General features: G+C 34.6%; 1 protein-coding gene and 1 long non-coding RNA gene across 2 annotated transcripts; both read right to left on the reverse strand.

Annotated features, from left to right (window-relative positions):
* Positions 1-2,042: 2,042 nt before the first annotated feature.
* LOC127874218 (uncharacterized) lies at positions 2,043-4,442 on the reverse strand. The gene is made up of 3 exons (XR_008046699.1): positions 3,967-4,442; positions 2,406-2,520; positions 2,043-2,268 (listed from the first exon to the last, which is right to left on the reverse strand). It is a non-coding gene; the product is annotated as an uncharacterized LOC127874218 (long non-coding RNA).
* An 805-nt stretch (positions 4,443-5,247) lies between these two features.
* On the reverse strand, positions 5,248-14,626 carry LOC127874212 (putative methyltransferase-like protein 7A). Its single transcript, XM_052418443.1, has 2 exons — positions 14,032-14,626; positions 5,248-6,247 (listed from the first exon to the last, which is right to left on the reverse strand). The coding sequence occupies exons 1-2, from the start codon at positions 14,530-14,532 to the stop codon at positions 5,996-5,998; spliced, it is 753 nt and encodes a 250-aa protein (XP_052274403.1). The 5' UTR covers positions 14,533-14,626; the 3' UTR covers positions 5,248-5,995.
* Between the last annotated feature and the right edge of the window lie 182 nt (positions 14,627-14,808).

The raw sequence follows: 14,808 nt of genomic DNA on the forward strand, positions 1-14,808 counted from the left end.
TGCTATTCTAATTATTCAATACAAGAAGATTTTTAAAGTTTGCACAAAATAGGCCTTATATAAGCAAATTTTCAATTTTTTTAAACCCCCCGGGCAGGGTCAAATTTGACCCCAGGGCATAATTTGAACAAACTTGGTAGAGGACTATAAATGTCACTACATAGCAAATTTGGTAGCCCTAGGCCCAATGGTTACAGACTTCCCGAAACTCAACAGCCTCCTGTCAGACATTTGGTCTGACTGGTCAGAGTTTTCTGTCAGACCTTAGGTTATTCTGTCAGACCAAAGAAAATTAGTAAAATTAATAAACAAGAGTTCCGCGGTCGGAGATGACCGCATTGAAGCCGGATTTTTGATTTAAATGACAGGAAAGTACCTTTCGTGTTTTTGTCAATGCAATACTTAAATTACTGAAATATTGTTCAAAGGTCAAAATGAAATGTAAGTACTTTTCAAGGCATGAGCAAACCTTGTGTTATGTTTTGAATGCATGCATATACATGAACAACAATAACATTTAAGGTCACAAATATGAACTTGCATTGACAATTAGGCAAGTTTGATCTCAATTTTTTTATTAGCAAATTAGTAACATATTGTTTGAAGTTTCCATCAATTTCATTATCAAATGTAAACCTTTACGTCAAGTTTGAGATTCTAGGTCCAAGCATACCAAAGTTATAACAATTTTAACATTTTAACATTGAAGGTCACAGTGACCTTGACCTTCAAATGAATGACATTGAAATGAGCAGTGGTGATCTTCTAGTACTGGCCAACCTTTATGTCAAGTTTGAAGACTCTAGGTACAAGCATACCAAAGTTATAACATGGAATAAGAACTTTAACATTTTTACCTACCAAAGTTATAAGAACTTTAACATTTTTACATTCAAGGTCACAGTGACCTTGACCTTAGAATGAATGACCTTGAAATGACCAGTGGTCATCTAAGTGTGCTTGCAAACCTTCATGTCAAGTTTGAAGACTCTATGTCCAAGCATACCAAAGTTATAACAATTTTAACATTTTAACATTTAAGGTCACAGTGACCTTGACCTTTAAATGAATGACATTGAAATGACCAGTGGTCATCTTCTAGTACTGGCCAATCTTTATTACAAGTTTGAAGACTCTAGGTACAAGCATACCAAAGTTATAACATGAAATAAGAACTTTAACATTTTTACATTCAAGGTCACAGTGACCTTGACCTTCAAATGAATGACCTTGAAATGTCCAGTGGTTACTTACTAGTTCTGGCCAACGTTCATGTCAAGTTTCAAGACTCTAGGTCCAAGCATACCAAAGTTATAACAACTTTAACATTTTTACATTCAAGGTCACAGTGACCTTGACCTTCAAATGAATGACCTTGAAATGTCCAGTGGTTACTTACTAGTTCTGGCCAACCTTCATGTCAAGTTTCAAGACTCTAGGTCCAAGCATACCAAAGTTATAACAACTTTAACATTTTTATATTGAAGGTCACAGTGACCTTCACCTTCAAATGAATGACCTTGAAATGACCAGTGGTCATCTGTTAATCCTGGCCAACCTTCATGTCAAGTTTGAAGACTCTAGGTCCAAGCATACCAAAGTTATACCATGAAATAAGAACTTTAACATTTTTACATTCAAGGTCACAGTGACCTTGACCTTCAAATGAATGACCTTGAAATGACCAGTGGTTACTAACTAGTTATGGCCAACCTTCATGTCAAGTTTCAAGACTCTAGGTCCAAGCATACCAAAGTTATAACAACTTTAACATTTTTTATATTGAAGGTCACAGTGACCTTGACCTTCAAATGAATGACCTTGAAATGACCAGTGGTCATCTGTTAATCCTGGCCAACCTTCATGTCAAGTTTGAAGACTCTAGGTCCAAGCATACCAAAGTTATACCATGAAATAAGAACTTTAACATTTTCGAGCACTCCGCCACCCCGCCCGCCCGCCCGACAACATCAATCTATAAGCCGAGATTTTTTCGAAAAAAATCCGGCTAAAAACTGAGACAAAAAAGTAACAGTTAGAAATACAGACACAGTGTTTTTATTATCATGTTATCATGTTAATCTAAATCATATTGTTTGGAGAAGCACATTATTCTTTCAATGTTAAATTCCTCAGCCTGAAAGTCGCTGCAATAATCACTGTCAGTGTCATATTTATTTAAAAGGTGTATGTCATCGTCCTCAGCTTCATCTTCATCATCCTCATCTATCATCAACCCAGGCTCTGGCTCGTTAGTGGTGGTATGTGCTGAGGAAAAAAAAGATAAAATGTACTACAAATTTGTTTAGGGATTATAAAATAAATTTGTCAATGCAAGACTGGTAAGTAATGATTATGAGTACATGTGAAATATTCAATAAAATCACTACAAACAGATATCCTACCTGTACTTGTTTCCTCATCCTCAACATGTTCCACTGTTTCATCACTTATCATGCTGACATTTTTGGACCTACAATAGTTCATTCTTCTCCCTCCACGAGGTTTGATAGAGGCAGTCTGGAGCACAGGTGGTTAGCGTGTGGCTATGATATTAATTAGTGAAAACATCATTTTGAATGATAAATAATCATATTATAACGAAAAATTAACTTTTCTGAAAAAAAATATTTCACTATCAAATATATATATAACAAGGTATGCAACTCAAAATCAGCCCAAAACGGGGTGCATCGCTTTGAACAGCAATATCTCCATCAATTTTGCACCGATTTTCACGATTTCGGTCTTATTCAACGCAGAAATGAATTTCCTTTCTGGAAATGTATATGTCTTGCAATATTTTTACAAATGCTGGGTCAACTTTTAAGAAATAACACGATACACAACACGCATGACCCAGTTGACAGTGATCATGCTGTCTTTAAGACTGAAATCTTCACGGAGTAAAGGGCAACTTCCCTATAAAGTTCATGTAGTTCGATACCATAATTCAATAAAACGTATGAAAAAACATTATTACCGTTCTTGTCGTTACATTCTGCATCAAAACTAACTGTCCAGCGCCGTTTGAAACCTTTGTTTACATACATTTCAACTAACTGACATTTTAAACATACGAGTGATTTCATTGGTCCAATGCGGAGGTGTGTCTTTACAACTGGAGATTTCATTCATAAAGAATACATGATCACTGTCAACTGGGTCATGCGTGTTGTGTATCGTGTTATTTCTTAAAAGTTGACCCAACATTTGTAAAAATATTGCAAGACATATACATTTCCAGAAAGGAAATTCATTTCTGCGTTGAATAAGACCGAGATCGTGAAAATCGCTGCAAAATTGATGAAGATATGGCTGTTCAAAGCGATGCACCCCGTTTTGGGCTGATTTTGAGTTGCATACCTTGTTATATATATATTTGATAGTTAAATATTTTTTTTCAGAAAAGTTAATTTTTCGTTATAATATGATTATTTATCATTCAAAATGATGTTTTCACTAATTAATAGCATAGCCACACGCTAACCACCTGTGGTCTGGAGGTAGAAAATAAGAAACAAATTACCAACAGCAGTTCAATAAAGAGTCATTTGTCAGTTCAGATAAATAGTATATTGTTAGCAAAACAGTTTATTCAGTCCATGTAGTGAACTTACCAGCCACTGATCAATTTTAAGATTTGTACTACCTGTAACAAATGTGTTCATATTTTTTAAGTTAACATGGTTCGATCCCCCACCCACCCCATAATAATCCAGACAGACCTTGCATGTCATTTTACCAGTTTCTGGACTATATGACAACCATGGTCTGCCTGTCTTCCACGATTCAACAAATTTACGAGGGGGGCGCTTATCCTCATACTTTTTCCACTTGCTAGTGGGCGCTTGCAAATCGTCGTCTGCATGCCTTTTAGGACTTTCAGGTTTTGAAATATTTAAAAATTTCCACATTACGGATAAAATGCAATATACAAAATAAGAAAAATGAAAACTAAATCACCTGATTATTAATAATTGCCGTTGAACTCCGTGCGTCTCTGTTGAAAGGTAACGCCTAGCACTTGTTTGGTCTTCTGTAAAAAGTCGCGAACTTAACTCGGTCGAAAAAACGTGTCGAACGAAGGTTAAACGAATCGATCCCGGCTTTACGCATTCCCCCATTTACTCATCGCAAAAGTGCAGGGAACCACCGTTACTTGTTTGTTTAATTCCGGAAAAAAATTCAGCTTCGAACACGGGCGATTTTCGCCGAGATGATTTTGAACCAATCAAAAGCGGGTTAACTTATCGGCGAATACAATGGTATTTCATGTTCGGCAAAGTCCGCCGATGTTCTATAAATAACTTGATTTTCATTGTAAAAACCTGAAAATATTTTATCGGACATTCCGGGCCGACGAGTTAAGAATTTCGATCGGCCCTTGACTTTTTATGTCGGACATGTCCGTAGGTCCGACGGAGTTTCGGATTGTCTGTGGTTATGGACAAGAAGATTTTTAAAGTTTGCACAAAATAGGCCTTATATAAGCAAATTTTCAATTTTTTGACCCCCCAGGGCAGGGTCAAATTTGACCCCAGGGGCATAATTTGAACAAACTTGGTAGAGGACTATAAGATGTCACTACATACTAAATTTGGTAGCCCTAGGCCCAGTGATTATGGACAAGAAGATTTATAAAGTTTGCACAAAATAGACCTTATATAAGAAAATTTTCAATTTTATGACCCCCCGGGGCAAGGTCAAATTTGACCCCAGGGGCATAATTTGAACAAATTTGAAAGAGGTTCACCACATGAACATTCCTGAGAAATTTCATCAGAATTGGACCAGTAGTTTAGGAGAAGATGTTTAAAGAAAAAGTTAACGCACGGACGCACTGACGCACACATGACGGACACAGGACCATGACATAAGCCTCGCTGGCCTTTTGCCAGTGGAGCTAAAAAAACTTGTAAACCCTTTTTAATACATGCAGACAAAACTTGCTATTAAATGGAAATTAATTTACAAATATATTCAAGGGGCTTTTTCACAGTTTTTTGCATGTTTTGAAGTTTGTCATTAAATGCTTTATTTTGACAAATGTAAACATTTGATAGAAAAAGCTCCATTAAAAAAGTCAAGAATAAAATTAAAAAAAGAAAAAAAAGATAATCCTCATCGGCTCTAACCAATGACTGCTGGAGTCCTGGAGTAAAGAGTCAACCACTTAGACCACTCGGCCATCCATCCGGATACAATCACAGATGTATTTTATACTTAATGTAAGCAATCCACAAAATATAACGACAACAACAGAACTCTCCAAATTATTAAATATTTTCGCGTTGCATCGCTTATAATTTTCGGGTTTTTAAATTGTCAAAAGATGCATATAATGGCTATTTTCGAGCATGATGAATGTTCTGTATAACTGTTTCCTCACAAATATCATAACTGCAAAGAAAATTTGTGAATCTTAAACAACTTTTTTCAATTTTGTCAATTTACCCAAACGTGAAAAGGCCCCTTTAATATCTTACAAATTATTAATATTTCTGTACATGTACAAAAACACTTTCAATAATTACAATGATAAATATGTCTTAAATAAAACTATTATGATAACATTGAATAACGAAAAGTTAAAATAGACATCAAATACAAATCAAGTAAACATTTAATAATTTAAAATCTATTTACATTAAAAATCTTCATACCTAAATGTTTTTTTTAAAGATAACTTTTAAAAAGCAAAACTAAAATGTAATGTTCACACATTAAAAACTTAAAAATGTAATTTATAATATATAATTTGCCTTAAAAATAAATCCTTTTTTTACATATATGATAAAAGTAAAGAAAATTAAAAATCTAAATAAATTAAAATGCTTGTCTAAAATTAAACATGTGTTACATTTCGATATAAAGGGTTGCTTAAAAAGAAAATGCATAAAATTTAAAGATAAAAAATGCTTGTTTGGAAAAAATTTCATTAAAAGACTTCATAACTCTCAGGAAACTAATGGAATATACCATAATGCAACACTCAAGTTGAATGATCTAACTTGCTTGCAGTTCCAACAATGCATGGTCTTAACCAAAATGGCAATCCTTTTGCCTTGAAATTGTCAATGTTTACTTTCTTGAAACCAGCATTTGCAATCACCTGATCAGTATTTCTCATTGTTTCACATCCGTCCGCAAATGTTCGGTGCAGTGGATTCATGAATCTTTGTGAATACCAGATAAACGTCTTTGGTTGGTCAGCCACATGCTCCAAGAATACAAACATTCCTCCCTGTAAATACATAGAACATATTCTCAACAGCACTTTTTTTAAATATAGCACTGCTTCTTATGCACTGGGGTGGTATTCCAGAAGCATCCTTAAATCGGGAAATTTTCTCAAGTGTTTCAGTTTGTACTGCAATACATGTAGTTTCGCATCAGGATTTATATTAAAATAACATCATTATGACAAAGTTATTTAAGCAAAATCAACAACACACGTGTTTGCTTATGTGACAAAGAATTATAAAACATTGTTATTGTGAACTTAAGTGAAAATATTTAAGAAATGACTTAAGATGTTTCTGGAATACCACAACAGACCTAAAAATAGTGACATTTCTAATGCCCACACCTCAGAATAGCATAGTTTGTAATGCATACACCTAATACATTAAAGAACTACAAAACAATTGGTATTTTATATTTTTACTGATTTATCCATTGGAAGATACTGTGTACATAAAATACTTCAACTTTTAAAAAAGAGCAATCATGAAAATGATCAAGATGTTCATGCAGTTACAACTGCAAAGTACTAATCTACATGTATTAGTAAGTTACTAGTTCAGAGCTATTTTCAAAATCTGCTAAAACATTACAAGAACAAATTTTCTAAGCAAGTTTCTTACTGCTTTGGCCAAAGATGTGATGTTTAGCGTGTTAAAAGATTTCACTATAGCAATGTAAGGACAACAGCCACATGGCTGCTATGTTTTTAAACAGATCAGAACATTTTTCAACACGGCCAAAATGTACAGAACTTCGAAAAAAAAACACCTGTGAAAGTTTCTACTCTGAAGACTAATAATGCGAGTTTTCATTAAGATATTGTTATCAAAACGAAACAACTCGCTGCAGTTTCCGCCCTTAACAAGAAGCCAGCTAAATTCGAAATGCAAATGCTGCTGCAATATTTTCACCTGTGCGTGCCAAATATTACATGTATTTTTATTACTATAAGTATTACTAATATTACTATCAGCATTACTATTATTACTATTAGTATTACTAATATTACTTTTACTATTAATACTATTAGTATTACTATTATTACTAGTATTACTATTACTATTATTACGATTAGTATTACTATTAATATTATTACTAATATTATTATTACTTTTATTACTATTAGTATTACTAATACATGTACACACTAGTGTAATGTGACATAAACCAGCTGAAAGTTTTTTTTTTCACTTTTTGGGAAGATAGCCCATGGCTTTGGAATTGGGAATTTTATCGGCATTTTCATGAAATTGGGAAAATAAATTCATTAGCCTTTTTTTTCCACACGAAAAGTCCACTGATTAGGGAAATACTAAATTCTACATAACTCTTTATAATCATTCAAATTAAAAGAACAAAATCATATAATACTTTGTTAGTTGTAATTGAAATAAAATTGAGATAAAATACGCATTAGACACTTCTTTCTAAAAAAAAAAAAAAAAAAAAAAAAAAAAAAATTATTTTTATTTGGGAATTTTTGGCCACATTTTGGGAAAAAAGTATGCTTTTTGGGATTGGGAACATAGCCGAATTTCGGCTATAAAATCGGGCCAAAAAAAAATCTTGGCTGACCAGACTGAATTTTGTTTTATTTTTACTGTGTGTCATGATGCTCCTAAGATTCGGCTAGGCCAAAACAAAAAAAGGATTGTTTCTGGTAATGACTTAAAATAAACGGATTCACAGGTAGTTTTTAAATAATTATATTACTTTTTTTCTTTAGACAAGAGTTAAATTGACCATAGAACTAAAATATTGTGTACATTTATGTCCCTAGTGGTTGAATAACATAAAGTGAAATTTAATTTAACTATCCTGCAGATCCACAATGTCTTTGCAAATAATGAATGACCAAAATACTGCAAATATGCTTGGAATCCTGTTTTTTCAAAAACTCATTTAACAAAATTTGATTTCAAACTTCAGGTTTTTTTTCCCACTTTTTGGGAAGATAGCCCATGGCTATGGAATTAGGAATTTTATCGGCATTTTCATGAAATTGGGAAAATAAATTCGTTGGCCTTTTTTTTCCACACGAAAAGTCCACTGATTAGGGAAATACTAAATTTGATATAACTCTTTATAATCATTCAAATTAAAAGAACAAAATCATAAAATACTCTGTTAGATGTAATTGAATTAAAATTGAGATAAAAGACGCATTAGAGACTTCTTTCTAAAAAACAAAAAATTGGAGATTGGGAATTTTTGGCCACATTTTGGGAATAAAAGTATACTTTTTGGGATTGGGAACATAGCCGAATTTCGGCTATAAAATCGGGCCAAAAAAAACCCTGGACCTTCACCTTTCACCACTCAAAATGTTAAGCTCCATGAGATACACATGCATGCCAAATATCAAGTTGCTATCTTCAATAGTGAAAAAGTTATGGTCAATGTTAAAGGTTTTTTTGGACGGTCGGACAGACTGACATTCACACATACTGACATACTGACATACACACATACTGACATACTAACTGACGGACAGTTCAACTGCTATATGCCACCCTACCGGGGGCATAAAAATAAAATATTGTACAGAGTTCTTTCATATAATTTATAGATTGGAGCCGTTTTGACCAAAAAGAAATATCAATATTGGGGCTGCATGACCAAAATTGGGCCGTTTAGACTAGGGGACGTTTTGACCTGGCGCCATTTTGACTAGCTTCCATGGTCTTAATGGACTTGTAGTGCCTGGTTGAGAATGCCAGTGCTGATGTAATAGTAAGGCTCATACATGTACGTTTCAGTATATTTTCCGTACCCGGGGGATCATTTAAGTACACATAAGAGTACCCGCTGTACATTTACATGTAAGTAGTTCCTGAGCCGACAATAACCAATCGAGCAACAGTAAGCCTAAGATGTTCAGAGAGTCAGTTTTATTTTTTGGGCGTAGCTGTCTAAGCCAGATTTTCACCTTACATGTTACATGACCTTTATAAGTGTCCAATAAAATTCAAATAAAATTTCCCGCGGCTGGATCCGAATGAATACACTTCATTTATTAAATTGGCTGATTTGAGCATACCACCAGAACATTGGAAACATGACCATGTCTTTGTAATGATGTTATATGTGTGTTCAGCATAAATCTACTTTATCTCTTATAAAAAGGCTTGAGGGATAGAACAGTTTAACACTCAACTCACGACATCAATACAGTTTGTGTGTGCCTCTTTACATTTAGAAGATTGTCAGCGCCATAGCTTTTGTACTTAAATGCTGTTTTTAAATATTTAGTTATTACTACCGTATTGCATTCTTTGATCACGTACATGTATATTTTAGATCATATAAATATTGTTGTTCCCTATCCTTATATTCGTTTTGACCAAAATATGGTATGTTAATTCGTTTTCCAAACACTGAAAACAAACAGGTCAATACCAACATGTGATTATGCTATTGGTTCAGATGGACACAAATTCTTTGACTGTTTTTTGGATAATTTTCTGTTTCAACATGTGAAAGGAAGTACACGCTTTAGGGATGGACAATTGCCAAGTTGCCTTGATTTACTTTTCACTAATGAGGAAGCTATGGTAGATGAAGATTCAATTGAAATAAACCCGCCATTGGGGAAAAGTGATCATTCTATAGTTAGCTGTAATTTGAAATTATATGTTGCTGAACTAGGTGAGGAATTAGTCAGACGCCAGTATTTTAAAGAGGACTACGAGGGCATGAAAACAGAATTAAGTTTGTTAGATTGGGATTGTTTATTTTATGAGAAGAATATTAACGATATGTGGGCTGTTTTTAAGTCAACCTTGCTGGAAATCTCATCAAAGTTTATTCCTGAGAAAAAGTCAAACTCAAAACAAGTGAATTCACCATTGTGGTTGGATAGAACTGCAAGATTAGCAATTAGCAAGAAAAGGAGCTCCTGGAAAAAATATGAGTTTTCACGTTCACATGATAGTTACTTGAAATATGCTGAGTGTAGACAAGAATGTGCTAATATTGTGAAACGTTCCAAAAGAAGTTATGAGAAAAAAATTGCAAATGAAGTAAATAAGAGCAGCAAATCCTTTTGACGATATGTTAATTCTAAGAGAAAAACAAAGGATTCCATTGGCGTGTTGGTAAGGGAGGATAATACTGAAGCTAAGACAGATTTTGATATGGCAGAAACATTAAATTGCTTCTTCAGCAGTGTCTTTGTTGGACCAGATAATGCAGGAAATGACCATATTGATATTGTTCAACATGAAAATCGGAATTTACTAGAGAATATTTTGTTGTCTGAGGAGGATGTGTTAAAAGCCTTGAATTCACTTAACCCAGAGAAATCACCTGGTCCGGACTTTATTCACCCTCAGGTTCTCTACGAAACTAAGAAGGAACTAGTAAAACCACTATTAATTTTATTTAATCAGACGTTGAGTGAAGGAGTTATTCCCGAGGATTGGAGGAAAGCCATTGTTTCTCCCATTTTTAAAAATGGAAGTAAGAAAGAGCCAGCAAACTACTGCCCAGTTAGCCTAACTTCTGTGGTGTGTAAATTATGCGAACGTCTTGTCCGGGATAAACTCGTTAAGCATATGAATGACAACAAGATATTTTCTGACGCACAATACGGGTTCAGATCAGGAAGGTCATGCTCTATTCAGTTATTAGAGATTCTTGATAATTGGACAGAATCCTTAGACAAAGGTGTACCAATAGACGTCATTTAGCTGGACTTTGCCAAAACCTTTGATCGCGTTTCACACGGGCATTTGATTCATAAATTACACAAGTTGGGTATTCGAGGAATAGTCCTGAATTGGATTAGGGATTTCTTGTCTAGAAGAACGTAGTGTGTTTGTATAGGATCTACTTTATCATCATGGACAGATGTAGTTAGCAGAGTCCCTCAGGGCAGTGTAATCGGACAGATACTTTTTCTGTGTTTTATCAATGACTTACCTGACATAGTATCAGGAATTGTTAAGATTTTTGCTGATGACACAAAGCTTTTTTCACCAGTAACAACAAATGAGGAGTGTTATAATCTTCAATCTGGCCTAGACAACTTAAGTGACTGGAGTGATAAATGGAAATTAACATTTAATGCAAAGAAATGCAAAGTTTTTCACCTTGGAAGTTCAAATAGTGACTTTCGCTATTCCGTGAGAGACCCAGACGGAAATTATACAGCCATTGAAGCAGTCACAAATGAGAAAGATTTAGGTGTGACTTTTGACAAGCGGCTAAGATTTAACCAACACATTACAAACATTACGAATAAAGCACAGCGAACTCTTGGCTTAGTACATAGATCCTTTGAGTGTCTTGATGAAGAAATGTTTCTGCCTCTTTATAAGGCTTTAATCAGGCCAACCTTAGAATACGGATCTTGTGTTTGGTCCCCACACCTAAAAAAACATATAAAGTTAATTGAAGATGTTCAAAGAAGAGCAACTAAACTAGTGCCATTGGTGGCACATCTACCATACGACCAGAGACTTCGAAAGTTGGGACTTGTCACACTTGAGTACAGAAGGGACAGGGCGGATATGATCCAAATTTTCAATTCTTTACATAAGCTGGATGATTTAAACTGGGAAAAATTGTTCGATCTGGCTGAGGATAATCTTCGTGGTCATCACTTGAAACTAAGAGGCAAGAATTCCAAAAGTAATGTAAGACTCAACACCTTTAGTCAAAGATCAATTCATTACTGGAACAGTTTGGAAGAATCAACAATAGCTGCCACAAGTGTTAATCAATTTAAATCGTCGCTAAATTCTGACAAATGGAACATTAAGAAGTTTAACCCGTCTGTAATTTAAGATAAATTAACAATTAAATTTACTAAGGGCACTCTAGAGAAGTTTTAACAAAATAGTAATTATCAGAGAGAGATTCTAAAGAAGAGACCATTTATCAGAGGGGCCACTACAGCATAGCTAAATTTAGGCCCAACAGTCCAGGTATCCAGGTATAAAAGTATAAAGCTTTAAACAAACCTTCGTTAAAGCAGTGGAATCGTGACCTCACTTTAATGCATTGCATTCCATCTCGCAAGGTATAAAGTTCAGTTCGCGGTCAGTACAAGACTCATTATATAAACTCTATCACGTTAACCCAGTGAACATGGTCAGAAATATCTTTATTCCAGATATTCGGCGATATAATTTTGGTGTGTCAATTAAGGATTTTTTTCAATAATTCCATGATAGGTACTAGTTTTGATAAATTTGATAAGAATTATTCCACCATAGCGACCAATTTATTAAGCATGAGCGCGATGATTCACGTTACTATTAACAATCAAATCAAATAACTATTCCGAAAAACCAATACAACATGTCTGTTCAAAGAACGCGCGTATTAATATTTCAAATATGTACGGTTGATTCGTGTGTGGCCATCAACTCGTATATTTTCATTTAATTTCCATTCTTCTTGTGTATTTCTGTTCTATATCTATAGATATATGGTCAATAATATCTATTAAATAATGCGAAGTAAGTCACGAAATCTGGGGCAGCGTAATTGATTTGCATGTGATGCTGCTAAGAACTGCGCAGAAAAAGGCTTTGCTGTCTCATTGATATTACTCTTTATCTTTCATCAACCACAACCACAATGAACGCTGTATATCTTTTTTAAAGATATTTCTTGTTTGTACTAAATCAGTGTGATTGTAATGCGCAAGGATGGTGCTAAAATCAGAACGACACTTAATTTAATAATAAAAGTAAATTGGGGTTACCGTTTATAGTATATGCAATTTAAAAAATAATCACAACTGTCTGTTGCATGAAGTTTTTGTAAAAAACAGATCTTGATTTTCTCACATCAAAAACTTGAGTCGGCAGTTAAACTATAGTCTGTCAGGTTACCAAAAACCAAACCATTTTTGAGTTTACGCCTTATTGGTTCCATAGGGATCCGGCACACACAAAAATCATATATGATATATAATATATAGACTATGATTGGTTCTATGTCTACTATATTATTTGTTGTAAGTTTTTAATGCATGAATTATTTTTTGCATGATCATGCACTTTTATGCATGACTGCCCGACTGGTAAATGCAGATTTGCTTAAATCATGCACATGTACAATTTTCATTTAGGATACAAAAACCTTAGTTGCAATAATTAAACTCTCAGCTTTATAACCCAATGGTTAGCTGATAGTTGCAATGCGCCGGCTCTTGCCCATGGGTGCAAAATTTAATCAACAATGCTATGGTTAAGGAACACTGAAACTGCAAGATCTTATCAACGTTTACCTGTGTAAACCACAAACTCATACGAATGGTACCATTAAAACAATAAAAAACTGCTTTTTATTGACTTAGTTTTGCTTTCGTAAGCTGTATCAGCCATATTGGAAAAATGACCTAATATTGGTTAGGTCGCAATACACCAATATTTTGCACGTCGGGTTATGTGTTGGAGCCTACAAAGTCGATAACGATGTGTTATTCGATACAGAATACACTGTTTCAAATTTAAACATGAACATGTCAGCGAGAAAAGTGTGTTGAAACATCGTCGTGTTTTTATAGGGTGCATGCAAAGGATAACATCCGTAGGTTGCCATTCAGGTAAATTTAACATGTTTATATAGTTTATTCATTATTTTCCTCAATTTGTCTCGAACGACATCTGTTAAGTGAAGCGCACGGATTCTCTGTGCTGAACTGCACCCATGTTTATGAAGGGGTGCATATGGACTGCCAGAGCCGCCATAGCAAAAAATATCAAAAGCTCTGGCAGTCCGTTTATATGGACTAACAAAGACCTTAGATCTAGGTAAACTACTTACTGGTTTCAATACGCGTTTTATTTCCCTCAGTGACTTTTCCACGTCTTTGACTGAGCACAGAACCAATGTGCTGACTACAACATCAAATGTATCGCTTTTGAATGGCATATCTTCTGCATAACCCTGCACAATCTCCGCTGATACAACTTTATTACATTTTTCCAAGTTGCTTTTTATGTATCCAACGAAGTTTGTATTGGGATCTAGGCACGTCAGTTCTGTATTCACTGGAAAGAACTGTAGATTGGCTGCCGAACCAGCGCCAACTTCTAGAATGCTGAGATCCCTGTTTTTGGCTTGTTGATAATTGTGTACACTAGCAAAAACCTTTTTTTTGTATTTGTAGAATGCCCGATTGGTCCTTTTCGTGATTTTATTCATGAACCATGCGAACAGCTTTTGTTGAATCATTCGTCTATAATACCATAGGAGTCCAACGACGGCCAATACGGATCCGACTTTTAAAACATATTGTTGAATAGCAGCGTCTTCTGCAGCCATCTTCTTGTTTACCACAGATCACATGTCATCTAAAAATAACGATTCTTGAATAAAACTAATTCCCGTCCTTTCACACAAAAAAACCTAAATCAGTTTTTACGACTTTTTTCAACGATTTCCAGTCGTTACACCCCCTGGACGTTACACCCCTAGTCTTTACACCCTCTAAGCCTGGACATTACACCCACCAAGATGTAAACATAATTGATAAGGTTACTAAGGTGTGATCACACCTACCATGGGGCACACTTCACTTGATTAATGATGTTCCTGCTT

Source organism: Dreissena polymorpha, chromosome 3, assembly GCF_020536995.1.
Source record: "Dreissena polymorpha isolate Duluth1 chromosome 3, UMN_Dpol_1.0, whole genome shotgun sequence".
Lineage (NCBI taxonomy): Eukaryota > Metazoa > Mollusca > Bivalvia > Myida > Dreissenidae > Dreissena > Dreissena polymorpha.

Coding starts and splice junctions, on each gene's coding strand:
- LOC127874212 (XM_052418443.1), bottom strand. CDS start 14,532: ATGGCTGCAGAAGACGCTGCTATTCAACAATATGTTTTAAAAGTCGGA. Junction 6,248..14,031: donor TAAAACGCGTATTGAAACCA/GTAAGTAGTTTA, acceptor ATGTATTTACAG/GGAGGAATGTTTGTATTCTT.